This window comes from Colletotrichum abscissum (assembly GCF_030869225.1).
Source record: "Colletotrichum abscissum strain IMI 504890 chromosome Unknown Scaffold_70.1, whole genome shotgun sequence".
NCBI lineage: Eukaryota > Fungi > Ascomycota > Sordariomycetes > Glomerellales > Glomerellaceae > Colletotrichum > Colletotrichum abscissum.
This window is the reverse complement of record NW_026850515.1, coordinates 70,421-98,121: the sequence shown is the minus strand read 5'-3', so window position 1 is coordinate 98,121 and position 27,701 is coordinate 70,421. Positions and strand designations below refer to the sequence as shown.

General features: G+C 54.1%; 6 protein-coding genes across 6 annotated transcripts; 4 read left to right on the top strand and 2 right to left on the bottom strand.

Moving 5' to 3' along the window:
• Positions 1-3,142: 3,142 nt before the first annotated feature.
• Positions 3,143-4,114, top strand: CABS01_15609 (dihydrodipicolinate synthetase; the record flags this gene model as incomplete). The annotated part of the gene is made up of 1 exon (XM_060548943.1): positions 3,143-4,114. One exon carries the CDS (start codon positions 3,143-3,145, stop codon positions 4,112-4,114), a length of 972 nt encoding a protein of 323 aa, XP_060391139.1.
• A 598-nt stretch (positions 4,115-4,712) lies between these two features.
• On the bottom strand, positions 4,713-6,343 carry CABS01_15608 (FAD dependent oxidoreductase; the record flags this gene model as incomplete). Its single annotated transcript, XM_060548942.1, has 2 exons — positions 4,713-6,106; positions 6,190-6,343. 2 exons carry the CDS (start codon positions 6,341-6,343, stop codon positions 4,713-4,715), a joined length of 1,548 nt encoding a protein of 515 aa, XP_060391138.1.
• A 1,553-nt stretch (positions 6,344-7,896) lies between these two features.
• Positions 7,897-8,490, top strand: CABS01_15607 (glutathione peroxidase; the record flags this gene model as incomplete). The annotated part of the gene is made up of 2 exons (XM_060548941.1): positions 7,897-7,939; positions 8,027-8,490. 2 exons carry the CDS (start codon positions 7,897-7,899, stop codon positions 8,488-8,490), a joined length of 507 nt encoding a protein of 168 aa, XP_060391137.1.
• Positions 8,491-15,996: 7,506 nt separating this feature from the next.
• CABS01_15606 (uncharacterized protein) lies at positions 15,997-16,782 on the bottom strand (the record flags this gene model as incomplete). The annotated part of the gene is made up of 2 exons (XM_060548940.1): positions 15,997-16,380; positions 16,552-16,782. 2 exons carry the CDS (start codon positions 16,780-16,782, stop codon positions 15,997-15,999), a joined length of 615 nt encoding a protein of 204 aa, XP_060391136.1.
• Positions 16,783-18,306: 1,524 nt separating this feature from the next.
• On the top strand, positions 18,307-18,489 carry CABS01_15605 (uncharacterized protein; the record flags this gene model as incomplete). Its single annotated transcript, XM_060548939.1, has 1 exon — positions 18,307-18,489. The coding sequence occupies one exon, from the start codon at positions 18,307-18,309 to the stop codon at positions 18,487-18,489; it is 183 nt and encodes a 60-aa protein (XP_060391135.1).
• Positions 18,490-25,050: 6,561 nt separating this feature from the next.
• Positions 25,051-27,701, top strand: CABS01_15604 (uncharacterized protein; the record flags this gene model as incomplete). Its single annotated transcript, XM_060548938.1, has 2 exons — positions 25,051-25,963; positions 26,026-27,701. The coding sequence occupies 2 exons, from the start codon at positions 25,051-25,053 to the stop codon at positions 27,699-27,701; spliced, it is 2,589 nt and encodes an 862-aa protein (XP_060391134.1).

The following is a 27,701-nucleotide window of genomic DNA, read 5'->3' as shown; positions in this document are numbered from 1 at the left end:
ATAACCAGAGTGAAGACATCTGGGAGTTGCAGTTTCGTGACTGAAGAGTAAGAGAAACATGGAGGGGCAGCAAAAAAAGTGGAATGAGGGGGAGGGGGAGGGGCCGTGGGAATCGCAAGTGTGGGGCAGCGTCGTGCCGTTCTTCCATTGGGGTTCAACGGGTGTGCTTGTGTACCTCACTTTGTGCTAGTAGTCGGCCTAGTAACGTGTGGACTCGGCCAAGGAGAATAATGCCAATTTGTTTAAACGGGGTGATCAATTGCTGGCTGGTTAGAGCAATTAACGCCGGTTATTACCCATTGGCTGGGAAGACCATTTCATAGAAGAATCAACCCTGTTTAGAGTATTCGTACCACAACTCAATCCCATAACTTTTGAGAGCCGAGAGCGGGCAAGAATGATGTTGGACAATCGTCTGTCTAAACGGAAGCTAAATGATTCAAGGAGCCAATATTCTCAGTTTTTGATTTTGGACTTGACGAAGTTTACCTGGATAGCCTTCGCCCGCCCGGGGAGACACAACCTCAGTGCTGGTATAAGTATCTTTTTCCTGGCCCCATTCCCCGCCCCCACGCCCCATCTGCCCCGCGACAACTCGTGACATGGATGACCGCTGGTATGAAATACATGAGACAAGGTACCTTGAGTGAGTTGATATCTCAGTAAACCACCAAGGTATCCGTAGGCCATAAGACTATTCTGCTACTGCATATTTCGCTGGACAGAGTGCGTTTAGGAAATTTCTCGATTGTGAAACCCCTCTGACAGACGGTATGCAGGCAGTTACGGCTGATGCAGTGATATTCATTCCGAAACGCGCACCAGGGCATCCTGCTCCGAAGAAAATTAGGCGATGGGATCCTTTACCTGCTGCACACGATACATCGCCTGCAGAATTCGATATTTAATCCCTCTTCAACCGGCTAAAGACTGTGGTTGTATTGGCCAGCAGTCTACCAACTTGAGTTTCATTGCCCGCGACATTAGCAATATGCAATATCTTGAACGACTTTACCCGAGAATTGGAGTCTAAGGAGTAGATGCCTAGTAGCTTATGTAACTCAATACTTACAACATGAAGCCTTTCATGATACTATCTGCACCAGAACGTAGCGCAGACTCTAGGCCACACCAACCTTGAAAGGTTCTTCAGAATATTAGACTACCTAACGCCTTTTTACATGCATCTCACATTGATCGCGAGTCTTGTTACCTACATTATGTCCTTTCGCTCGTCCATTCCGTTCCAGCGCCGATGGCTAGACCCCTCGTGCCCCTCCGTGCCTGCTCCAACTCTGAAGCTAAGGTACCGTGGTACCTCCACTCATTCAAAGACACCCCACTTACCCTGCCAGGCGTAGTTCTCTGCTTCCTATTGGAGGAACATCTTGGACGTAATTTCTCCGTCCACTCATCTGACTTCCATCTCCATCACTTCCAACCTTCTCCAACACTTCAACGACGCACAAATCCATGCCACTCCATATGCTTCGTATCGCCGGCCAGCCTCTCACATATCGTTGCAAAGAGGTTACAGCGATGCACTGCGCCATCTGCTAGATGCCCTACTGTTTCAGTGGCCATACCGGTTCTCTCCCGCCGGCCACAGGCTGCGGTCATCGGAGCTGACCGGTAGCGATCCGGACTTGCTTAGAGAAAAGCCATCGGTGGCACAGAGCATAGCTTACTTGGCTCGTCTCCAGATACACAGCAAGACAACTTACCGAATTCACTTCTTGATGCTGACCGTAGGGTTTCAGTATCTTCTGAGCTGAACACCACTGCCGCCGTGGCTCTCGTCACTTTCCTCGTCTCCAATATGCCGCTTAGTGCGTCTACACTTCTGGCGGTGTCGATAGGTCAAAAGAGAGATGACAACGGAAAAAAGTTCAACTCATGCACGACGGGCGAGCAAACCCGAGACTGGGCTACCAATCGCCGGGTGATTTGCCAGGCACCCTCCGGCCTGCAGCTGTGCATGTCCCAGTTCAGCGCTAATGCTCAAGACGGGCTTGACTGGCCTTGTGCTGCATGACCAGACGACAGCTCTCCCAATAATGCCATCTTTCTCATCACCGTCTGGTATTGCCCTCCACGCGCGATTTCAGATTTCGGACACCACCCAGCCCTGTGCTGGTTGCCTCCGTGCAGATCTCGTGGCATTGGCGCAATCCATCTTCCCAGCAGATCCTGCCCACGACACAGGGCTACAGCTTACAGCAGATGCATCTTCCCTACCGTCTATTACCGGAGCCCACGGACCACAGACGTGGGTGGGCGATGTTGGATGGATCGGAGCTTCAAGGGAAGTCCCTTGCTTGTCTCGGATTTCCTTCGTCTTGTGACGTGTGACGACTGTCTTTTCTCGAAGTCTGCAAATACCCCGCCATGACTGAGAGCACTGCCCAGAGGATTCCTCCTCAAAGTGGGACTGAAACGCAGCGAGCCGACTTCATCCTCACCAATGCTGTCCATATCTTCACTCAAGATATCTGCAAATATGTGAGATTGACCATCATTATCCTAGTAGGCTAATGCGGGCCATCAAAGAGTAGGAATTGGACACCAAAAGCCTCATTGTTGAGCTACCTGGAAACAGGAACCGCTTGCCGCAGTACCGGCGATGCACCTCGTTTCTCTGCACACTCCACCCCCTTCTCCATTTCTCTTAGCGTTCTTCTCGTCTAGTTTCCGATTGCCCCTCCCCCTCCCTCCCCCAACTGGGGGTGCAAGGGAGCGTCCCAAGGTGGCCCCGTTGTGCAGTTGTTAGCTTCTCCGGTCTTGGCTTTGAGTCTACACGATGCTCGATAGTTCGGGCCAATGTCCACACGAGCAAGGCCCTCGCGACATGTCAAATATTTATTTCTAGACTCATCCCACCCCACGCGGGCTTGCTGATACTGGAACAAGCCCATTAGCTCACGGAAATCATCCCGTCCTCCTCGTCGTCTCTCTTCTTTCTCCCTCCTATAAATACAACACCGGCCTCTACTCGTCTCTCTGGTAAGTATTACCTCTCACCTCTACTCACCAACCACACCACTCTTCTCTTGTGCTCTTCACCTCTACAACCTACCCCTCTCACTCACACTTTGCTCACAGCTCTCTCATTCATCCAGCTCACCCACCAAACCAGCCCATCATGACCGTCTCCAACGGAAGCAGTGGCGCTCGCCGCCCCCTCCCCGTCGGCATCTACGCCCCCACCATGACCTTCTTCGACCCCGAGACGGAAGATCTCGACATCCCTACCATCAAGAAGCACGCCGAGCGCCTGGCCAAGGCTGGTCTTGCCGGTCTGGTCGTCATGGGTTCCAACGGAGAGGCTGCCCACTGCACACGCGAGGAGAAGCTGGCCGTGACCAAGGCCACCCGTGAGGCTCTTGACGCTGCCGGCTTCCAGAGCACCCCCATCATTCTCGGTGCCACCGAGGGCAGTGTCCGCGGCACCATTGAGCTCTCCAAGGCCGCCCTCGAGGTCGGCGCCGACTACTCCCTCATCCTTCCCCCCTCGTACTTCCGCGCCCAAATGGACGAGCAGGCCATCTACGACTACTTCATCGCCGTCGCCGACCAGAGCCCCATCCCCCTTGTCCTCTACAACTACCCCGGCGCCGTCTCCGGCATCGACATGGACAGCGACCTGCTCATCAAGCTGGCGGAGCACCCCAACATCGTCGGCACAAAGTTCACCTGCGGCAACACGGGCAAGCTCACCCGCGTAGCCCTCGCCACCAACGCAAAGACCCCTTGGTCAGAAGGCTCCGGCTACATGGCCTTTGGCGGCATATGCGACTTCACGGCCCAGACCCTCGCCAGCGGCGGCAGCGGCATCATCGCCGGCGGTGCCAATGTCATGCCCAAGGTCTGCGTCAAGGTGTGGAACCTCTACTCGGAGGGCAAGAGGGACGAGGCCATTGAGCTCCAGAAGAAGCTCAGCCGGGGCGACTGGTTCCTGACAAAGGCTGCCATCGCGGGCACCAAGGGCGCCATCCAGAGCTACTACGGCTACGGAGGCTTCCCAAGACGGCCTCTGAGACGTCTGGAGAAGGCCCGTACCCTTTCTATTGAGGAGGGCATCAAGGAGGTCATGGACATTGAGAACTCCCTCTAATTGGAAGGCAATCTTCCTCGTTCTCATGATTTCATGCACTCATGAGAAATGATTTCAGCGTGCGGGCAACTTTTTTTGTGCCCGGCGTGACACATGGTGGGGTAAACGTCCCCCTTCCCACCGATCACGGTCGTGGGGGTAGTTTCCCCGGGCTAGGTCTCGGAAGAATGTCCGGGGTGATGATGTGCCGAGCTCTTTGGCGTACCCCCCACCTCACTTTCACCAAGGTACCTAGCCTGACATAGCTCGAACTTTTTTGTCCTCATCCCTCCAAAAAGATACAAAGTGGGTTGGCATCTATCGATAGTTTTATAGGGAGTTTTTGGGCGCGGAAATAACGATATGGGATGAGAGGTTGCATTTGTTGGTGCCATAACCAACTTGGTACTCTTGCACTAGGAGGTACGCATAGTCAGAGATATTGTCCTCGGGACCGAGTATCCTAGGGGAACCTCATAATAGATTTTATGATTTTTTCAAATGACTATTCATGTTTCATTAATCATGCGTCTTTACCATGTTTTCTATACCATGCAGCAACGGTTCCAGTACCAAATTGCGCTTCTACTGCAAGTCTGCGTTAAATATCACAGACCACCTAGACTCTATACCGCCTCGGATCCAACTCCGAGATATCGGCGCTGGCCGTCTTGCCGTCGAGTATATACTCGGACATGAGTTTTCCCGTCGCGGGACCGTTCTGGATGCCCCAGCACGTGTGGCCGGCCGCGAGCCATAGACCCGGCACCGATGTCGCGCCGATGAGGGGGCCAGACTCGTGTTGGGGCAGGTAGCACGCCTGCTTCGCCTTGACGGAGGCGGCTGCCAGGGCGGGGCTGACGGTGGCGATGTACGAGATGATGTCGTCGCAGTTGGCTTCGTCTACTTGGACCTTGTCTGCTGTGTCTGGGAGGGGTGCGTCTTCATCTGGTTCGCCTAGAGTGTGGGGAGTATTGCCGTAAGCTTTGTGTCTTTGATGACTTGGGGTTTGGTTGTTGAAATATGTCCAAGGGGAAGGGACGGGAAGGGGGAAAGGGGGCAACGAACCACATGCATACACCTCGCCATACGGCCGCGCATAAATCTCCGGGTCGACGACGCGCTTGTGTTTTCTTTTTTGTCCTTTGCTGACCCGGTGCTCCGGCACAAAGTCGGCCGGGAGCCTGATGCTGGTGAAGACGGCGTAGGGGCTCACGTCGGCGTTGTAGACGACACTGTGGGCCCGCAGGCCCGTGACTTTGGACCGCGGCAGCAGGCGACCGGTCCACGGCCCCGCGGACACTAGAACGTCCGTCACGTCGTCGATCGTCCGGGTCTCGTTGGACTCGCGATCAAGGTACTCGACGCTCTTGACGCCGCCGCCGCCGCCGCCGCCTACGCTCTCACCGGAGATAATCCTCTTCAGCTGCGCGTTGGTCCGCACCTCGACGCCCTTTTCCTGCGCCAGCGCCGCCATGGACGTGGTGAAGTCGTAGGGATGCACCTGCGCCGTCTCCGTCGCTCCGGGCCTGCCCATCTCGGCGTACGTCTCGACGGCGGCCCGATCGATCCAGTCGAGGTCCCCCGGCACGACGCCGCCCGAATCTCGCAACATGGCCTCGGCGGCCTCGTCCTGCTTCGGCAGCCTTTCCCACCCCTTTTCCTGGTCGCCTTCGTTGGCGCCAGGCACGACAGCCTCAGGTTTCACGGCAGCTTGTTTAATGTTCTCGAGCGTCTGCTTCGTGACGCGGGCCTCGAAGCTGCCGCAATTGACGCGCCGGTAGCCCCATCTCTTCTCGCCGCCGTGCTCCGCGGCGAGCTCCTTGTGCAGGCGGTAGGAGAGTGGAACGAGGCAAGACGGGTAGGCCCAGAGGGCGAGTAGGCCGCCCGCTTTGCCAGAGGCGCCTGAGGCGATGGCAGTGGCCTCGAGGATTGTGATGCGATGGAGGGCAGGGTTGTATTTCGGGTGTCTTGTGAGGAAGTAGGCCGTTGTGGAACCGATGATGCCGCCACCTGCAAAGTGGCCATGCCCTTGATGTCAGTCTACTTAAAGTGGCGACGACGACGAAGACGACCCTGTTGTGTAGTAGACGTACCGACGATGACAATGTTGCGCTTTGCTTGGGGATCCATGGCTGGCAAGGGCGGTGTTAGTGTCGACAGGGCCTCTTCCTCGAGTATCCGTCTTGCAATGTCGAGTTGTCGTTTCTCGCGCCGCTGCTTCTTCGTCTTCTTCCTGACGGCGGGCATTTCGTCACCCCGTGGGGCGGCCGTGTCCTGCTTGACCTGAGCTCCTCGAGGGGCACGGTCCGTGGCGGGGTAGTTCCTTATCGATAGCGCGTGGTGACGGCGGCGGAACGTTGATAGAATGAGACCGCGGCCGGGCTGCGGCCCCCCCTCTTCAAGGTACTTTGGAGCAGGTATCCGTATCTGTTGGTAGCGGGTTGCAGTAAAGTCTCGAGCAGCCTGGCGTGATTCGGGTGATTCGCGTACTGGTGATTGGGAAAGATTGCGCTGAGAGAGACCGGGGCGGCAATTGGCTCAGGGTCGACCTTGCATTCCAAATACGGAAATCACCTCGGCGAGGGAGCTATGACGGAACAAGCATTGATCCGCCTCGGCTCGGCTGCGTCCTGCTTAGTAATTGACAATCGATGGGTGGCCAAATACCGATAACGTTATGAGCCGGTCTGGCGTGGCTGCGTGAGCCCCTCCATTGGATTTGAGATACCTACCTAGCCTCCCCGGCTCTTCGGTGCTCTTGCCTCGACTCGGGCAGTCTGCCGCCACGGAAGACCCGGACTTCAAAGTTGGTGCTGAACAAACTCGCAAAAGTCGATGCTTCAACACCCATCTGGACTGGCCGACTCGGGCACCGGAACAACAAATTCAGCCGACTGGCTCCACTCTCACATGAAGAGCCGGGTCTCGCGTTCGCTTCATCAATCCGAAGTAGTGATTCAGTATTGACCAGCTGATGAGTTGCCAGAGATGATGTCTTTTGGTTGACTTCAAGCGAGAATCTTGGGAATAGAACTTACTGTATGAGTTGAGCTTTGTAGGCAATGCACTGTTGATACACATCTATCCACCTACCAGTGTCACCAGCGACCAAAGACAAGCTGTTACATTGGCATGTCTAGATCGAAACAAAACGGAACCAGGACATGCCGTCCCGTACCTCGGCCGATGCAGAGCTTGTCGACCCTCCCGCATCCATCGTGACGGAGCCCCACTTTCGACCGAAGACCCCGTCGTGCCCCTCTTGTTCTGGCCCATTCGAGGTGTCAAAGTGCAGCTCTGTGGAGGCATTGGAAGTGTGATGGTGCAACACTAACGGTAATAGAAGGTATCCGTAGGCAATTACGGAATCCTGTGTACGCATACGTGGTACCTTGGCCTGTTGGTGTGGCTTCGATGCGAGTGCACGCCCGTGCCCGGGGACCCCATTGGAAACCGGATTGAAACTTTGTCCCGGCAGCACCACTGGCGAAGGGAACAGGCGTGACAGGAAAGGACGACGCACTTCCCTTCCCGTCCGTCCCTGCATCACCCAATCCCTCCCTCGTGGCGTCACGCATGGCATGTTTCGTCAACTACATACCAGAGCCTTCTCTCTCAAAACAACTTCCACTGCTGCTTCCGTAGCTGTGCATCATCCAAGACTTTTTCTTCCTTACATCTACTCGCTCAAAACTTGTGCATCATCGCCGGACCGACCGCAACTAATCAACAAGATCCAATTGCGGGGTAATTTTAGAGCTATCGCAGAACAGCAACGCCAAATTCACACAACCGCAGTAATGGCTTCCGCAACAGGCTTCTACGACTTCAAGCCCTTGGACAGTACGTGCGATTCCCATTGTTGCGTGATAACTAACCAATCACCTTGAAAACGGTTTGGCTGACATGCATTCTTCCCCTCCAAAACAGAGCGCGGCCAAGAGGTCCCCCTCGCCGACTACAAGGGCAAGGTCGTCCTCGTCGTCAACACCGCCTCCAAGTGCGGCTTCACCCCGCAGTACGCCGGCCTCGAGAAGCTCTACAAGGACATCAAGGAGAAGCACGGCGACGACTTCATCGTCCTCGGCTTCCCCTGCAACCAGTTTGGCGGACAGGAACCCGGCTCCGACGACGAGATCCAGAATTTCTGCCAGGTCAACTACGGCGTCTCCTTCCCCATCATGCAAAAGATTGACGTCAACGGTGATGCCGCCAACCCCCTCTTCCAGTGGCTCAAGGAGGAGAAGCCCGGCATCATGGGCCTCAAGCGCATCAAGTGGAACTTTGAAAAGTTCCTCGTCGGCCGCGACGGCCAGGTCAAGGGCCGCTGGGCCAGCACCACCAAGCCCGAGAGCTTGGAGAAGCCCATCCTTGACGAGCTGGAGAAGAAATAAACGCGAAAAGGAGAGAATGATACCCAGGGCGCGTTTAGCTACGGACCTATGAGGGCTATGTTGTGCTTTGTCTGGGACATCCGAGCCATACGCACAGGTCTTGTAGTATAGTTGACAAGCGCCCTACTCCCTTCGGTTTAGTATAGTACGGAGGATAATCAACAATATGAACCACTGTAGTGATTTGTTTTGTTACACGTCTGTCTGAAGCATGCGCAGTGTTTGAAGACGAGGTGGCAATCATAGGATGGCCTCAAAACGTGACATTCGTAGGCTTGGATAGCTTCACCTCATGTTTTCAGTATGACATGCACAGGCTAAATGATGCTTTTTGACTGAAGATTACTTCTAATTCCTTCGAGAGCCATAGATTTTGTCTTGTACCTTTAAGATTTAGGCTAGGAGTTATGATAGGCAATATGATGGTGGATTTGCGTACGATGAAATACACATGCCTTTCCTTAGACCATTACTGAGGTGATTCCTCGCATTCCCAAATAGTCGAGCCATCGGGTCTTTCTTCATCTCATTCTAGGAATGACTGAAATCCACCCAATACTTGCTGTTCTTTGAAATCTATCCTCGTCACTTTGTGAAACTGATTCCGGTCAACATCAGCCATGAAAGTTGCTATAGTCAACGCAAACTTATTCGAGATGAAAACCCCAAGTGATCATAACCATCTTTAGGATGAATCAAACTTTTGTGATAGTTTGATAGAAGACAGGGTTTCGAGGCCGGTTGAAAGACTCTCCAGCGTTGCATGGCTGCTTCTTTGAATGGCTTGTTGGCGTTGGCTGCTGCAGACTTGATGAGGGAGAGAAAGCAGTACTTCTCTTGGCCATTATACGAGGCTTGAGAAAGACAGTCTCTGTCATACTCGACGGGATATGTATCTCACTTATCTCCTCATTGCGGTAGAAAGCGAAAGAATGGATAGATTTGTCGATTACCTAGTCGCTATATATCTCCATCCTAGACATCCACAATGCTGAGATGCCGCACTACTGGATACCAAGCTGAACGATCATGGCGCATGCAATGTTCAGTTTAACACTGTCTACTCTAATCTAAGTTAGTCTCCGTTGTATGCAAACGACACGAAGGAAACAACGTCACTACAAGATGGACGACTCGCGCGTAGCTCCTGCCCAGGTGTCGTCGTCGAATCGCTTTCGAGGAAGATCTATGCCATTTGTTGCCCACCCGATGGAGACAATAAAAGGTATTCTTGCCGCTTCACTTCGTGGAGTCGTTTTCAGAGTAATAGCAATTCGTGGTATATTTTCCAACCTCAAGGGATTCGGTGACTGATTCTTTGCCGCCTTGCACGAGGGGCTTCGTTTCTGTTATTGGTTCTTCCAATGGATTATTCGCTGTTGTATGGAAAGAGTAAAATGGCAAGTGAATCAGGGCGATCTCAATCTGTGTTTGTGAGACAGCTGGTATGAGGGAAGCTCTGTTGACCCTCAAGGTCCTCAGGGACCTTGACTGCCGTCTTAGACGGGTGAGTACACGTAAAAGTAACGCGCTTCTTCTGGTACAACAGTGAGCCACTAGTCGGCGTAAAATTGTATGCCGTCTCTCTTGAGTAACCGTCGTCCTTGAAGAAGACGGAACGATCAGGGTTGGATTGGAAGATGGGAATTAGAAGCCGTCGCGTAAGTAGACTCCAACACTTGTGACCCAGGACATTGACAGAGATACCATACGAAAGTCCGACCTGATATTTGCGTCTCGCAACCCATGTTTCTTTGTAAAGCACACACATGTTGAAGTGACTAAATAATAGTCAGCTGGTACAGAGTTAGACCAAATTGCTTCTAAGGAGCCATTATTCTGTGATAGTTCCCTTGAAGTCTGGATCCAATTAGGATCGATCTAAGCAGCCAGTCAAGCCCCGAACCCATGATCCATCAAGTATAAGGCTCTATTACCGTACATTGTTGTCACTTAAGAGCATACTCTCTCCTACTATTCCTTCCAAGTGGTTTCTTGTCTTGTATCGCATTGTTTCAATCAACGTCTCCTAGTTACAAACCATCAGCTACGGGCGACATTCTAGACGTTATTCTGCAGGCGGAATATACCAGACTTTGGCGCGACCTGAAACCCGTGCATGGATGCAGATGGGCTATGCTCACATGTATCAGAATGGGGCTGCCTCTAGGGCTTTATAAAGCCAGGCTCATTCCCTACAAGTAGTCGGATAGCCGTATGACTGTTTATACCTAGTGTTACAAGTCAAGAAGCAACAACTTTCACTAGACTCTACTGAGATACGTAGCTCCTTGACATGTTCACGGAAGCCGTTTAAAACTATATGTCTAGGCTTGATCTAGAGAAATGTCCCTCCGATATTGGAACCATGGTCAGGACTCCGAACGTTAGATACTTTACAAATCAAGGTCACAACGAGCGTGGAGGCTCGAGCCATATGTCGACGCGAAGTCACTCGTAAACCTTCCTTAACACTTGGAAGCCCATGTTGACTAGAGAGAGGCGAACTCGGTATTGAATAGCAGTGTAGGGAATGATCGAGAGTCTACTTCGATACGGAAATTTAGTCTTAGAAGTAAGTCACGATCAAGCTTCAGAGGTTGAGCTGAGCTCCAACTAATCCGCATCCTGAGTTATGAATCATGGCCTTTACATTAGAGACGGGATGACGACCCGAGACAGAGTAGATCATAAGGAACACGTCTGTCTTCGTACTTGCAAACTAGGATAGTCCCAACTAATATGAACGATCCGGGGCCTCAAGTTTTTATCGGAATCAGAGAAAGCGTTATACATCAAGCCACGGAAACATCGGGACTATACCATAAGCCATGGCCAGGGCGAATATCGTACAGATATCAAGTTAAGGCCTAAAGATAATCACAAAGCGTATACGACTATCAGTAATCATGTGCAAACGGGATCTCCAACGCATGGCATTTAATTTGCTACAGATGCCTACTAAGCCCAAGACAACACTCGTTGGTACGCGAGACCGCCGCGACGAAACAGAGCTTCAACCTTCCAATTCATCTCACTATCTCTCCTTTCTCAAAACCCAGAAGACAGAAACAGATATTTTGCCATATGCCGCCACGCAAATGAAACCAGAAACCCCCCACGGCACGCGACTCACCGTCACACAAGGCTCCATCACCACTGCCTCATCTCCGTCCCACTGCAAACCAAACAGTGGGAAAGCCAAGATTTGCCCCCTCGTGGGCGTGCAGAGACATAGAGAGACACAGAATCGTGTAATCTGGCTCACGCCCCCTGGGTCGTGCGCTCTTTTTTTTTTGCGGCATTGCACAAATGCACAATGCGCCTGTCAAGAAAGACCCCCATCCTCGACTCCATAGTACCGGTGAAGTTATGGGACTTCATCGCGTGCCCAGGTGCCCAATGCTTCTCGCTTGAAGAGCACACGCCCCCAAGTGCCGGAGACGATCAAGTAATAGAAACTAGGTTGGCCATGTCGTCCTTTCTTTTCCTACTTCTTCTTTTGCTTCATCTTGCCTGCCGTGTCACTGTAACGCCAGATTCGCCTCGGACCTACAGATGCAAAGGCAAGGCTCGGGAGACGGTGGGAGGCAACAAACGTGAAAAATGCCCAGGCAATGGCGCGAAGCGGGACGAACGAACTTTTGACGAGCAGGGGAAGGGGGAAGATGTAATGAGAAAGGAAGCAAAGTAAAATAAGAAGGAAGAGGGTATTTTGGTTAGTGCTGTATAACGCCATTCAAAGAGAGGATTGCGGAAGTCACAGAATTTTCTCTTCACTCGTAATTCTATCAACAATGACCAAGAGCAACACGAGAACACTAATTCCAGAGCCGCCGACTTGGCTTTCCCATGCATATCCGTATTATTGGATATCCTCATTCCTTCTCGACATGTGCGGTAACACCAGGCGGGACTTTCACCAGGAGCTTGGTCCACTCCGGCCGGTACTGCCACTGCTTGTTTTTTTGTAATTCTTCATGCTTGTGAAAGTTGACAGTTGCAGCCAAGACATGGAACCTACAGAGGTACAGTAGTACCAGTAACATGCAATTGCCGCTTCACTTTGAGGTCTATCTGGATCCATCCAAGATCGGGTGATGAACCCCAAAACCACAACAACAGTGAAGCCATTATTGTTATTAGGGGGGCGGCGATCTTGCGTGCCATTGTGAAGCACCCGAGCCCCGTTTGCGGGCCGGCAACGGCTACGGAGAGAGGAGGGGCGAAAAAAAGATCCTGGGGCTGGTCTCGAGGTCTAGACATCGATATCTGATGGACACAACACACACAGAGAGAGAAAGGTCTAGAATTTCTGATTACAATTTGGACCTCGAAAGAAGGTGTGGCGATGGAGCACTACCACTACCCACAGATGGCAAGAAACGTCGTCCGATGTCGCGGATCAGCGAATCGATTTTCCTCCTGGGGAGGACGCACATCTCGAGGTGGTGGAGGGAGGGGAGAGGCGTGACTTCTGATATGAATGGGATGCCCACAAATGCGCAAGCAAGAGTCGTCCGCGTCAGAGACCGAGAATCTCTCACCATCTTCAGCGAAGCTTAGGTAGATCTCGAGGGAGGTCACGCTTTGCTGTAGTCGCCGCCCAGAGCCCAGTGGTGGGAAAGGGAAAAAGGGTTCAGAAGGCTAGACCACCACCACCCCTTCTTTCCCAACTTCATCTCATTGGGTCGAAGCAAGTAGAGCATCGCCGGGTAGGGTTGCATACATGGAGTTCATTCTCTGTCTCTACTTCTCTATGACAAGCATCGAGACATGACCCAGCTCTTTTTCGCAGTAAAGTCGGAGAAGAAGAGACGAGACTGGGAAAGTCTACCCAAGCGAGAAACGTCCGAGGGGTAAACAAAAGAACCTCATCACCTTTAGCCTGCGTGACAAGTTGACGCCGTCCGAATTTCGTAAAAACAGCCTCCTGACAAGTAACCTGACAGGAAGACCCGGAAAAAGGGTCCTGTGGGATGCTTGCTCATGGTAGGTTCCTTTCTTTACTGCGTATCACAAGTACGGGTAGACGTCTGCGGAGAGCCATAGCTTGCAAGAACAAGCACAACAAATGCCCACTACACCCGAGCGTACATGATGTGCGTCCCATTCCCCCTCGCGCGCCGCACCCCTGTGCCGATGCGGGCCTGCGGCAGCCGGGCTGGGAACTTTTGTGGAAGCCAAGCGGGGGGTCGTGGCCGCACCACCACACACACTCCTCGCAGTCGCAGCAAGAAGAACCACCCCCGCATGGTCCTGGTTCCTACTTCTCCATCGGATCCAAATCAGGCAAATAGCTCGAGGACTTGGGGTGTGTGGGGGCAGAGAGGTCTACTGCGTAATTAGGGAAAAGGCTGGCCAGTCTAGTGTACTGCGTAGCAACTTCACACTTCAGGTTTCCTGCGACTGACGTATCTCTCTCTCTCACTGACACAAGCTGTTGCCCAAGGTAAAGAAGGCACATCGAAGTGGGATGAGAGGTGATTAGGTAGGCAGGGTACGGCCGCCGGCAGAGAGGCGCTTGAATTCCTCGCATACGGTTCCTGGAAAAGAGGGAACGCAAGGCACACACTTTTGTTCACACGTACAACACACCTACCTCGGGGATACTGCCGCAGTCGACCTCTCTGGGGGCCCAGCCACGATCTTCATTTTCGAGTACGTGTGAAACGCCACATGATGGGACCTGGCAAGGAGTGACCTGTGGTGTGAACAACAGCACATTGCCTCGAAAGGCGAAAGAGCAGGCAAGGAAGCGAGGAAAACCAAGGGCCCCCGACCACTCCCGATGAGATCCTCCCCCCTCTAATCTTGAACGAAGCGAAAGCCGCGGTCGGCAAACCGCCAAGAAAAGGGACTCGAGATAGCGTGCCGGCTAGCCCTTTGACGTCGACATCGTCCATGGAAACGACCGTGAGGCTAACTCGTTCATGCCGGCGTGTTGAAGGTGAGTTGGATGCGGGGAAAACAACGGTCAACGAACCCGCATTAAGGGCCTCGTCCGCAGAACCACCCCCTTCCCTTGGCCTTACATCGATACTCCGTACATGCAAATTGCCCAACGGTCGAAGATGCTTGAATGGCAAAAGACCGCCTTCCCGCCTCCGCTGATCTGGTTGTCTCCGCGTATGCTGTGAAGGAAGGGGTCATTTGGCACGCGTGACATTGGCATTAGCAAATTCGAGGTCCATCTTTAGTCATGGCGTCCTGTCAACGACCTCACTGTCGGTAATCGTGCAAGACTAGCTTGATGCTGGGGCAAGGGAAAGCAATGGCCACGGAATGCCACCCCGATCCAATTTGCGGGGAAAGAAAGTTGCACGAGACGAACTGAAGGGCACGCGACGAGCTTAACTTGCCTTGACTGTTTGGCCCAGACCCCCGATCTTCATAGTCCCGCCTGGCGAACCCTTGAAAAGAGAGGCATATACGGATCCCTAGACATGTGAGTGAGCGGCGGTAAGAAGATCCTTCCTATGTGTTAGAACGTAAGGGCAGTGTGCGTTCAACTCAGCCCCCGGCCGGAGTCGCCTCTACGATGAAGTGGCTTCGCAGTATCTCAGTTACTTGCCAGGGACAGGCAGCCTACAGTATTCCAGAAGTGTAGCGATAGCCTTGAGCATACTTCCTTGGGCCGAGTGATCAACAAGCTCGAAATAGCCTGATGTACACTCATAAGGTTGCCGCGGCTCAGTAGACCGCGTTCTACTTGCACAGGAACCGATAGTCCAGATCGGCCAGGCATCAAACGACAGACGAGGCTGCGGCTGCGTAATCGTAATTGTGCCGTTCGTCGTTACGAGCAGGCCACTGCATCAGGACCGATTAGTATAGACTAAAATAAAGGCCTGATGATTGCCACCAGTGGGCTCGAATCGGATACCCGACATATCGGCCTGAGGAAGAGTCAGGCTATTGCCTTCCGAACCCTCCACAACTTTCCTTACCGATAGAGTTGCAAACACTGGAGGTTGAACGACGGCGTTCTCTTTATGAAGTCTACTCCACCCCACGGTCTCTGATGGATGCTATTGGAGGCGGTCGTTGGCGCTTGTCATTCGCTAGTCCCAGGGACCACGCTTGTCTCTGTTAAGATGATGATTGCAACGTTGCAACGCCAATAAGATAGCGGCAAATCGTTCAAGGTCCGAGGCGTGAGGCGAGCCGATTCGACGAGAGGTGATGAGTAGACACCGATGGGGGATGATCATGACATCTAGACACTGACAGAGCGTAAGGAGAGCAAGGAAGAAGGGGAACGCGGGGACTGGTATGAGCTTACGGAATCCAGTTTGCCAGAATCTTTTCCATGTTTCCTTCTTTTTCGCAGCTGTACGCTACATAAACACATCCATGCTCCGAAAGAGCCCCGAGGATAAGACTAGGGGTAAACCCGACATTGACTGGGGCTTCTGAACACACCGGACATCGAAGCGACCTTGCCAAACAGCCGCCGTTGTCAGTGCTGAAGCAAATTTCCGAGCAGGGATCGCGGCAGGCGCTTTAGCTCATGCCAGAACCAGTCGGTGGAAAAAGTCTGGTAAGATTTCGATGCTCAAGAGGAGAGAAAAGCAATTGGCGGCTCGACCGACCAGGATTGATATGAAGCAGGGGTTCTTGAGCCAGAGCCAGAGCCAGCTGGCAGACCACCCATTTTCCACAACAGCGGCGGCGCGGGATGATGGATCGGTATGGGCATGTCATCATCAAAAGGCCAGACTCACGCTGTTGTCGAAGGGGTACGATGACGTCCCAGGTGCTTTCTTGAGCAGGAACGGTTGAGTGATGCGTGGCCGCCTGCACAATGATCTGATCAAGCTTTAGAGAAGAGTGATGTAGGTACGTGGTGTATGCGTGCTCATCCTGCACCAGACCATTCATGGAGCCCTGACAAGCGCCTTAATGTCAATCCCGATAGAAATGGAGAGAGAACGATCAGTCCCAGGCGGAGATGGTTGGGGGTCACCCCTCTACGGAGTACTCTCACCTTCACCGGCTGGCCTAGCGTGGAATCGAGGGGCAGGTTCTAGGGTATTGATGAAGTGGCGGTGGGCTCACTCTCACTTGAGAAACAGCGACAACAGCGTGCGGTGTAGCGTCCAGAGTCCATAGTCCACTCCGTAGAGAGGCCTTCCTGACCCTGACCCTGCCACCCAGTAAACAGCTTTGATTTGGGCACCAATGGTCAAACCGCCAGTGTTGACAAACCGCATCATGTTGCTCCGGTACCATACGGAAGAGAAGTCTGCCCATGGCCGCCAACCTAGACGTCGTCCACAAAACCGGCATGATGTGTGTGAGTGTCTCGGGAGATGGTGTTGGCGGTCGTAACAACCCGCATCCAATCACATTGCTCGAGCCTGATAGAGTTAAGCTGGCATCAGGGGTGCTGAAGGAGTGATGGTTGGGTGGAAGTTGACCATGTAGGACGAACGGTTCTCTGCACGAACGAACGGCGGCGCCCACAGCACTACCTAATCGCTAGGTAGAGGAACGCAAACCAATCGTTGACCAAGCAGATACGGAGACAAGCCACACGTCCCGAGACCGAACATTGGGGGTGGGGGGACACATTGAGCGAAAAGGAAGCAGATGACGGCAGCGAGGCGGGCTTGAACAGGATCCTTCTTTCAACTGGTTACCTATGGTTGGCTGTTTTTGGCCGGAGCAGTTCGCGCGTTGCGGTGAACGAACGAACGGTTTAACGGTTGACGGATGACGGATGACGGGAGGCGCACACTTGGAGACGGCAAAGTCGATTTTAACTCGCCGACGGGGGGATGAGCCGGTCACCGCGCTAACGGCTGGCTTGAGGACTTTTTGCATCGAGTGAGGCTTAGACCACCCCCCTGACTGTGTGAAATGGCGTTTGGAGAGCTTCTCTGCATGCTTCCTCGGTCCTTCTAGCGCTCCGAACTGCATCCTTCGCGCTAGGCGGGAAGTGTATCGTTGCTCTGTTCAGACTGTTCTGGAATAGGGTTGGTGCTATCCGTACCTGCGACTGCTAGAGGCTGCTTCTCTGAGTTTAGAGTGCAGCAGGAGAGGAAGCTGGCGAACTTCTCTTGACGACGTCGCCCTCTTGGGTGACATCAAGAAGAAGCCAAACCATGTGCGATGGTTCTCTGCTCTCTGGATACGATATCAGAGATACGGAAGATGAAGTGGTCCAAGTTTGAACTGCCCTTCTAGGCATCGTCCGCGCTTCTGCTGCACCGTCTCGTCATCGGCGTGGGTTGGGACCATGTAGCAATGACATGTCTCACGATGGTTGTCGAATGCACGTCAACCAGACTCCTGGACGCGCTTCTCCCGACATGCCGTCTCGCGTAGCCCCAGTCTTGCGGTAGTTGGGCAAGCGGGAGTCAGAACGGCAATGCAAAACCATGGGGGTTGATCTTCTCATTGTCCTTTCTGAGAAGGAGACTCTTTGCCAACCTGCTGTTCTTGGAACTTGTTTGTGAAGCCAATATTCTGTGCATGGGCACTTTGAAGTGCTCAGTATCAATACCCGCAGAGTAGACCAAGTCTCAGCTCTCAGGGGCAAGCCGCAGCAGGCATCGTCATGAATCGCGGGCTGCAGCTTCACGGAGGGTCGTGAATATGCCTTTCTTGGCTGCAATGATTTATTGCTCTGCAAACGCTTCTCTCGAGTCACTTAGGTTGCGTTGGGGGCTTCCTCTAGCCAAGTTTAAGCGTGGCTGAAGCCGTATTCTGCCAATTCTCCGGAACCTGTAAACCACTCTGTGCTCAAATCAAATCAACTTGGGCAAAACCCTTTATTTTACCCTTCCGGGCTCCCAGGGACAAGGGTTAATGGCATTCAAGGCCTATAGTGTTGATCAATGTCGGTGGTTAGGGGTCGCAGGGACGCAGGAGGTGTCGGTCGGGTCCGAAGTGGGCTCTGAGGACAACCTCGGGGCGCGGATTGGATACTATCAAAATAGCAGAGATGGAGAAGGGAACGGCCGAGACTCGCAAATAGGGGAAAGCATGTGATGGATGGAGACGGCCGACGTTGAGCAAAGAGCTGGGGCGACCTCCGGCTAGCCCCACGATGGCGATCCCGTCGCTCTGCCGCACTCAAGGCTGGCTGATAGGATCCTGCTGTTGGTTTCTCAATTTCTCAGGGCTGCGTTGATATTGATCCTTCAAGGGTTGTTCTTGACGAGGTTGGATTCCGAAAAGAGCGCGAACCGGTGCACCTGGCTCTCGCGGGCGAAGCGAGCTAAGGCTATGGGGGCGTGCGGTGTCAGTGCGGACGTTTGTCATCTGGACCAACGCAACGTCAGCCAGCATTAGTTGTTAGGTCCTGGGTATCCTGAGGTGAAGCCCGGGGTGTCAAAGTGGACGGACGTCCCTGGGACCGTGACAGCGGCGCTACTCCTGCAAGATTTGAGACACGAAGAACCGGCGAGGAGGTATCTGTACTTGGACAACTGGATCCTAGGCGCCTTTGGCATGCTGTGATCAAGGAATCAGGCAGGCCAAAAAGCCAAGGCCGTCAGGTCCGGAAGAAGGGGAATTGTGTCAACCAGCATCGGAGAGATCGATACATCCGCATCGTGTCGGGCAGGCAGGCCTAGGGCCTGGCGGAAGGGCAATAATACTAGGACGGACTATTGCTGCTGATTTCAGTCACACTACCGCGAATGTGTGTTTGCGGTGTTGATGTCGCATGATATTGGTAGGCTGTACGGATAGCTAAAGTGAGTTGAAGGTGCAAAATGTCATCAGCGGCGCAAGCGAGGTTGACGAGGGGTTCATGGGACGGCGGCGACAGTTGAGGCCAAAGCAGCTAGGTGGACTTTCTGCGTTGCGACGGTCTCTACGACCAGTCTCGGCAGTCGGGATGGCGGTTCAGAGACGTGCAGTAACCCATTACTAAGTGTGATGAAAAGTGTGGGTAGCATGTACCGCTTGACCAAGAGCGCTAAACGACGTTGAGTTCGAGGTGAGGTGAGAGAGACAGAGGAGGCTCGGATCCCGGTGACGAGATGTGAGGTTCGAGATGGTACTGTAGAATCGGATTGTGAGGTTCTTTGCAAAGCTTCCAGAACGCTCGACGCCCGCTGCCCCCCTCCCCTCTTTCTCACTTCTCATCCTTTCCTTTCCTTCTTCCTCTTTTCCATTGCCTCGAGTTACCGAAGGAAGCCGTCGGCCACCGATGGATAAGAAAGGCAGAAGGCAGGTACTGACGATAACGATGGAAAGGTGTGGGTGAGCCTGTGAGGGTGAGAGTGAGAGTGTGTGGGTGAGATTGAGTGTGTGCCTGGAGAGAACGCCATCCTTTCGTATGCATGCTTCATCCCCCCCTCCTCCTTCTCTTACTCCCCCCCCTTGGGCCTTCCCCCTTCTCACAAGCACTTGCTCGCGCCTGACCTGCAAGTCACATCTCGTGAAAGTGGTTGGCCTCTGAGCAGACTGGCCGGATGGCAGAAGGCGCGTCGAAGTCTGCATGGAAGGTCTAGCAAAAGCGCCGCCCGTTCTGTTGCACGGCGTAGAGGATGCGATGCCCTGCACCTATCCTGCAATGGCACACTCTGTTGCTCCTGGGCAGAGGCGCCACGGCGCAGCTAGTCCAGAAGGCAACAAGCCCAACAAGCAGGCCAAGGCTTCCATGAATCCATAGTCCATCATAGCCTGTGCTTCTGTAGCATTCTAGAGGAAAGGGCCCTGGCCGGAAGGACTGGGGATGGAAGTGAGGGTGATCCGGTGTGATGAGATGCTTCTTCCGAAGTGTTACGCTGGGGAAAAGTGTGTCGAGTTGCGTCGTGAGGTGTTGTGATGTGTATCAAGGAGAGAAGGGGAAAGGTTCCTCGGAGTTTGGATGTTAAACATTGACACAGGACATTAGACGATGGACGTTTGATGCCACTCGCTACCAGAACAAACGCAAGTGTGCCCTCAAAGTTCCTATTAGCTAATTGGAAGGTAAGGTAAACGTTAAGATCTTTGCTCGGCTGTCGTTCCCTCGAGTACCGGTGTGTATCCGTAGATTTCTCCAGTGCGGGCGGGAAAAGGACTCCTGCATCCCGCCCGTCCTCTCCCCCCTCCCCCTTCCCCCTCTCCACATCTCGCAGACCTCGATCCAACCCGACCCAACTTACCCAACTCACCTCCCTCACCTTGCCTTGCGTCTAACACGCATCCAGCCAATCCGGCATGGGGCTGCTTCCTCTAGTTTATTACTTATGTGTATCTGTATGTAGGTACTCGATAGGCTTCACCGCACAACAACGACAAGCCTTTTCATCACTTGACACCTGAGCCAGACTTTGAATTATCCAACGGCTACCGCGTTTAAGAGCCCATGCCAACCAAGACAGACTCGGAATATGGGTACGAACGGATACATGTGCGCTGCTCTCTTCAGGTGTCACAAAACTGTACCCTTTCATCACCTGTGGCTACGATCCATTCGGCTCTCTAATGTTGGCTGAGCTACGGATACCAAGTAATTATGGGATGCTCCATACGCGCCTCTACCTTACAGTAGGCCGGAATGAGCGCATCGGCAGACAGGGTTGCTGGGCTAAAGATAACAAAATCTCTTTCGCTCGAAACAACCGCCGATGATATTGGATATGGATTCAAAGTACGGATACACCAGACCCGTATGCCACGGATATTAGACACATGCGAACTGCATCGCTCACTCCACCAAATAAGACCCATCAATCACCATAACCACCCACCACCACGACCATCACCATGTCCAACATACCAAATCCGGTCATTGACAAGTCTCTACCGCGGTACATACCTGTCGCACTGGCACTCTATGGGCACGGGCGTCTTGCATCTGCTTGGAAATCAGGAACAGATGCTGGAACGGGAACAAGAACAGGAACAGGAAATCTCCATCAAAAAGCTGGCCATGGGTCACTATGGACCAGAATTGCTCCGTCGTGGGGCGCGGGGGTTTACCCGTCGTCCATGTCCGAAGCTCTCTGACATGTCGCTTCACCCTCACACTTGACTCTCGCTGCCCTGTCCTGACTCCCACGAGTCCCACGCCCTCGCGCTGTTAACAAGTCACAAAGTCGCCAGGTGGTCAGTGTTGAGCGGGTGGGTTCCAAGATGACCGATGAACCACCCCGTCATCATCCTGGCCAGCTCGGTTCGAGGGAATGCGTACCGAGGAACACGGAACACGGGTGAGATTGAGTTACAAAGCACTTTGCCGTTAGATACCTGCCACTTGCCGCAGGACTCCCCGTCAAGACTATGTACCGACAGCGGCGGCCGACAGAGGCTCACTTGTAGCTTTCGCCTTAGACTCAGGCGCCGCACGCCTCACCCGCTCACTCCATCTCATATGCCTCGCCCTCACTTCAGGTGCATCCTCTGTCCGTATGAAGACAGATAGAGAGGAGACTGGCGACCGAAAACAGACACGGCTCGGCAACAACAGCAGTGACAAGCATCATAGCATTCATCTCCGTGGCTGTTTCTGTCACATGCGATCCGCTCTTCTGCTCACATTGAGCGTCCATGTCTCGCTGTTCATGGACCTCAATGAACCTTTGCTCGACTTCTCTTGTCGCCGCAATCTTTCGAGAGTCATTATCTCAGACAAGAGTCTCGACCCCATGAGCCTATCGGCTGTTGACTGGGCCGCCTAGTCATCTAACCTAACCTAAGCTACTACGCTACGAAGACAGTCCATACGGGATTGCCCAGCTACCAAGACGCGGCTTCCATTGGCAGATGCTGCTTGGCCATGTCATTGGTTGGGTTGATCGATGGAGGAGGAGCAGCAGCCGCCAGTTCGTCCAAACATTGAACCTTGAACCTACCTTCATCTTTTCTTGTTCTTTGGATCGCAGAGAACTGCCAGACCAACGCTACTCGGACCACTAAGAATGTGTAAAACGAAAAGGGCTTTGCTTGGTTTCACTTCAAATCACAGATACCGACCTCGTCCCTCGTTTCGCTCATCCAAGCTTCAAGTACCGTTCCAGCCTCACCCCCGTCTGACGACAATTGTCCGCGTCGTTTTTAGCTCGCGGCGCCTTGTTCCTTGCCCGCAGCAGGCCGAAAGTTAATTGCACACAGGCTTGTTGTTCTTCATAGACGCCTCTCTCTGTCTGTAGTACCTACTCCAAAGAGATTCTGGATGCAGAAGAAGCACGCAAGCTGGCTGGTTGGCTGGTAGCTAGACTCCTGGAGAACCCCCCCCCCCCCCGGGGCTGCCAATCATCCTGGCCACGGCCGCCGTCTCCGCCCTCGCCGTTGTCGTTGTCCTTGCATGGACCGACCCTGTCCTGCCCTGCCCTGTAGCGCGGCAGATGCAGCAGCATTGCATCGCATCGAGTGGCTAGCAGGGGCCTTCGCTCAGGGAGCAGCAGGGTGGGTTTATGGTGGGTTTGCAAAAGGACCTGAGCTAGGTTGAGGCTAGGCGCGAAGAGGAGCAGCTGGGAGCCGGCGAGCCAGTCTTTTGCTCTTGAGTGCAGACGTTCATTTTGGAGACTGACGGACGGACTGACTGACTGCGCAGTCGTCACTGACAGGCTGCAGAACGAAGACTGTCTCATCCTACTGTCTCCGACTCTCCCCTTCTCTTGACCAGACTTCTGACTGACAGCTGGTCTGGTCGAAAGCCCGGGCTAATCTGAGACTTGCCAACGTCGTCAGAATCCTAGCAAATGGAAACTGCCAGAGACGCTCCCGCAATGATGCTATTTCCGATGGATCTACCGTCAGTGTCTCGTCTTGCCCGATCTACGGATACTCGTCTGTCAGAATCAGATACGCCGTACAAGGCCAGGCGAAGGCGGGAAGCAAGTAGGGGCTGGTTCGCGGGCTGGTTATGGGAACTGTTAATGTTCAGGGACCGATGAATACGAGTTGTTGGGGCCGAATATCTCATAGCAGGGATCTCAAGCGCCCAAAGGGAACATGTCGTCTCTCGTTCCTCGTTTGCTTGCCTTTAGTGGTGGGTGCATTGATCATTATCCGTCTCGTCTCCTCACCTTCAAGTTCTCCCCCCCGCAATCCTCTATCACGTCTTATCTCGTTGCCCTCCCGTGCTACAGGTTCTTTTGCGACGACCGGGCTGGATCTCCGTTCATCGTATGTCACCAGCCATGGATTGAACCTTTTTTCTCTCTACTGCGTACCTCTCCTTCTCTCCGTCTATCCTATCTCAATAGCGGAGAGCAGAGCGGATACCGACCACATTGATCGCGCTCTGTCTTTGCCCGGCCAAGTATTGTGCGAAGATGGCACTCAGTCCTCGCACGAGACGTTCCTGAGATTGCGTCCGGTCACACTACTCTCTCCAACTAAGAACCTACCGTGAAAGCTCCCGAACCAGATCTTGGAGATAATAGTTTTCTTCTAGGCTCTTACTCCGCATTCAACTCTCTCCTCTTCCCCCAATATCGACAACTATTACTAACAAGATAGAACGCCCACCAAAGCCACCCGCACCGCACCGCACCGCACACACTTTGAAATTTGGGGGGTGATGAATGAGGCATGCAACCCCTCCAAAGTCTGGATGACAAGGGGTCCCTGTCGCATCGTCCGGCCACATCTTGACCAGAACAACCTAAAATCGCGGGCAAGCCAGCGAGAGGCAAGGTACCTACGGATGCAGCAGTAGCCACAGCTCACAGTCGAGGGCCCTGGGCTCTTGTGCCTGCAATGAAATGGGGACTCCCTCTTTGCCTACCCTAGGGATCCCCTGCTCTTCAGACATCTGGCAATGGACCCGCTGATCTGCTCATCTTCATCCTCCCATTCTCGACTCCCACTCGCTATGCTCTGCCCGCCGCTCCTCTCTAGCCTTGCCTCCCACTCTTCGTTGTGTCTCTCGAGCTCTTACCTCCCGCATCCACTAAGATCGAGAGAACGGCCAGGAACCCAGAGACGAGACACACTCCCCGACCGCCGCTCTCTTCTCACACACCCAGACAACCCGGCTCGCCTTCACGTAGGTTTCTCTCCATCCGTCCAAGTCGCCCGCCCCTGGTCTCTCTCACTCACTTTGTCTCTCTCTTGCCATTTTATGCTGGGTGCTGTGCTCCTCCAAGCATCCTCTTACACTCATTCTCTCTGCCCCCCCACCCCCATCGGTGCTCTCTCAAGTTGCCTCCTACCCCCCGTCAACGCACATGATGTACTTTCAGACTGCCTGTGCAATACCCGCTTCTCTGCCCCGGACGAGTTGCTTGCTGAGGCCCAGGATCCTCGCACGCCGCTTGTGTATCTCTAGCCAATCTCTCATCCATGTAGCCAATGGTTGCCAACCAGAACGCTCACCACCTCTCGATACATATATACACTCCTCGTCCCCGAGGCTTGCCACACTTGGATGTATTACTGTGCCTCTTGACTTATCCTCTCGCTTTCATCTATTGCTCTCCTACCTCTAGCGGTATACCATCTTTTCCCAGAATACCATCACTTCGTCCGTACCATTGCCGGACTGCCTTACTGTCCGACATCGATAGTACCCTGCCTCCTCCCTGACTGACAGCCGGTCTCACAAACGCGCTATAAAACGCATTCCACACTTTCATCCCACATTCAACTTGAACACAGTACAAGATGACTGCTCCCATAACTCAACAACAATCCGCGCAAGCTAAAGATGCTGCCGCTGCCGCTTCGGTCCGGAAAAGGAGAAGACGCGCTCCCGCCGGTGGCGCTGCCGACGACTGCTTCACCTGCTCCAAGAGGAACGTCAAGTGTGACCGCAGACGGCCCTACTGCTCACAATGTCTCGAAATCGGCAACGAGTGCTCAGGCTACAAGACTCAACTGACCTGGGGCGTTGGCGTTGCCAGCAGAGGCAAGTTGCGCGGTCTGTCTCTTCCCATTGCAAAGGCACCTCCAGTGACCGGAGTTGCAAAGAAGTCACCCTCGCGTCCCCGCGCAAACTCCACGGCTACCAGCGCAGGCTGGGCCGATGCAGACGACATGTCTCGAAGGAGTCCGCGCAACGATGCCGGCTTCTCACCGGAGCACATTGTCTCAACACCCACGACACCCTACCCTCACAGCTACGACATGCTCTCCATGTCACACCCCGAGCACACACCATCAATGACTGCTGGACACTGGGGCGGCCTCCCGTACTCAAATAGTATGCCGACGGATGGTCCCAACTACAGGAAGTTGGGTGCTCACCTGGGACCTCTTCCCATCTCAAGCGCGCTGTCTTCCTCACTCGAGTCCGTCAGCGATGGCGATTACATGTCCCCCATGAGCCATTCTTACTCAAGGGACGATATCCCCTTCCTCCACAGCCCCAACGTCATGTACGATGGCTACAGCACCCACGGCTCGCCGGTGCCTCAGAGCCCCATCTCTGCCATTCTTATTGACCAGAGAGCCGCCCCGACATCGTGCCCGAGCCTCGTGTACGCCCCATCCGAACATAGCTCCAGTCTCACATCACACATGGACAACTTCGAAAGCCAGTTGAGTCAGAAACTGATGCGGGAGTGTGACACTTTGAGTAAGACGCCCTGTTCGGCTGCTCTGCTTTAGGATCAGACTCGCTGACGTGACGACTTTTAGGCGTACCCGAGATGGATGCATACAGCACGAGCTGCAATTCCAACGGTCATGTTTGGACATCGCCCCCTCCGGAAGAGATGTCACCCCATCATTCGGATCACCACGCTTCGGCTCAGTGGCCCACCATGTTCGAGCCGCAGGCCGTCCACGTCAACTCTGACCTCATTGCAAAGATGCCCTTCTTCATGGACTACTACAAGAACATCATGTGCCCGGGCATGGTCTTCATGGACGGACCCAGCAACCCCTACAGAGAACACATTCTCCACCTGGCTTCGAGTAGTCAGAGCCTACAGCATGCCATTTGCGCTTTATCAGCCTGCAACCTGCGGATGAAGCGCAGACTTAGCTTGGGCCAGGACACACGTGAACTCTCCGAGAAGCTCATGGCTGAGAAGTCGACCGCCGAGTCCATGGCGGACGCCCAGCCCGAGGACCAATCCCTCTCCGAAGAGTACCAGCACCGCAACCTGGCTGTCCACCTTCTCAACCAGCAGCTCAACGATCCGGCCAAGTCCAGCCACGACTCCGTCCTCGCCACGATCCTGCTTCTCTGCCACTACCGCATGGTGGAGTCGGGCATCGCCAAGTTCCACACTCAGTTCGCCGGCGTCAAGAAGATCCTCTCTATGCGGCGATCACATAACCTGGCGCCCTCCCGCGACTCTGCATGGATGGAGGCCATCTTTACCTACTTCGACGCCATCTCGGCCAGTATCAACGACCGGGAGGCTCAGCTCAACTCTACATTTTACGGCGTCATGCCCGACGCTCAATTGCTTCCCCCTGGCGCTGAGAACCTCGTCGGCTGTGACCGTGAGCTCTTCAAGACCATCAGCAAGCTGGGCAGACTTAACCTCCTCTCTCAACACCGCTCGGTCCAGAACCTCGTCACCAGCCCTATGGCGCGCAACATCCCTTCGCGCTCGCAGTCACCCCTTAGCTCGCCCCTGGGTCACTCCTTCAAGAGCAACCTCAACGGCCTGCATCACCAGCAACTCGGTGACATCTACAGCTTGCCGGGTCACCGTTTCGACGGCAACGGGTTCGGCTCTACCTTGGACGACGACGAGTTTGTATCTTCGACGCTCTGCTCATCGGCAACGTACGACGACAACCGCAACAACTTCTGGAGAGAGTGGAAAGAGGCCCGCGTCGCCCTCCAAAGCTGGGAGTTCGACTCGGCCCGCCTCCACGCCTCCCTCCCTTCCCCCGCGACCCCAGCCCAGGTCCGGGACTTGGGCTCCCTGTCCGAGGCGTTCCGCTACGCGGCCCTGCTGTACACGGAGCGCCTGGCGTCGCCCAACGTCCCCTCGACGCACAGCAACTTCCAGAACCTGGTCTCGCAGGTGGTCTACTATGCCACGAGCCTGGAGGCGGGCAGCCAGGCGGAGAAGTTCCTCCTGTGGCCGCTCTTCGTCGCGGGCAGCGAGTGCGTCAACGAGCTCCAGCAAAACATTGTCCGGAGCAAGTGCCGCGACATCATGGGGCGCTCTGGCTACATGAACAACCTGGCCGCGCTCGACGTGCTGGAGAGGCTGTGGGCGGGCGAGTGGAAGGACAATGAGCCTCGGAGCCCGGCGGCCGTCAAGCTCGAGGCGATGCGCCGGGGTCCGTTCAACTGGACCAGGTGCATCGGGGGTCCCGGTGTCGAGGTAGAGTGGATCATGTTTTAA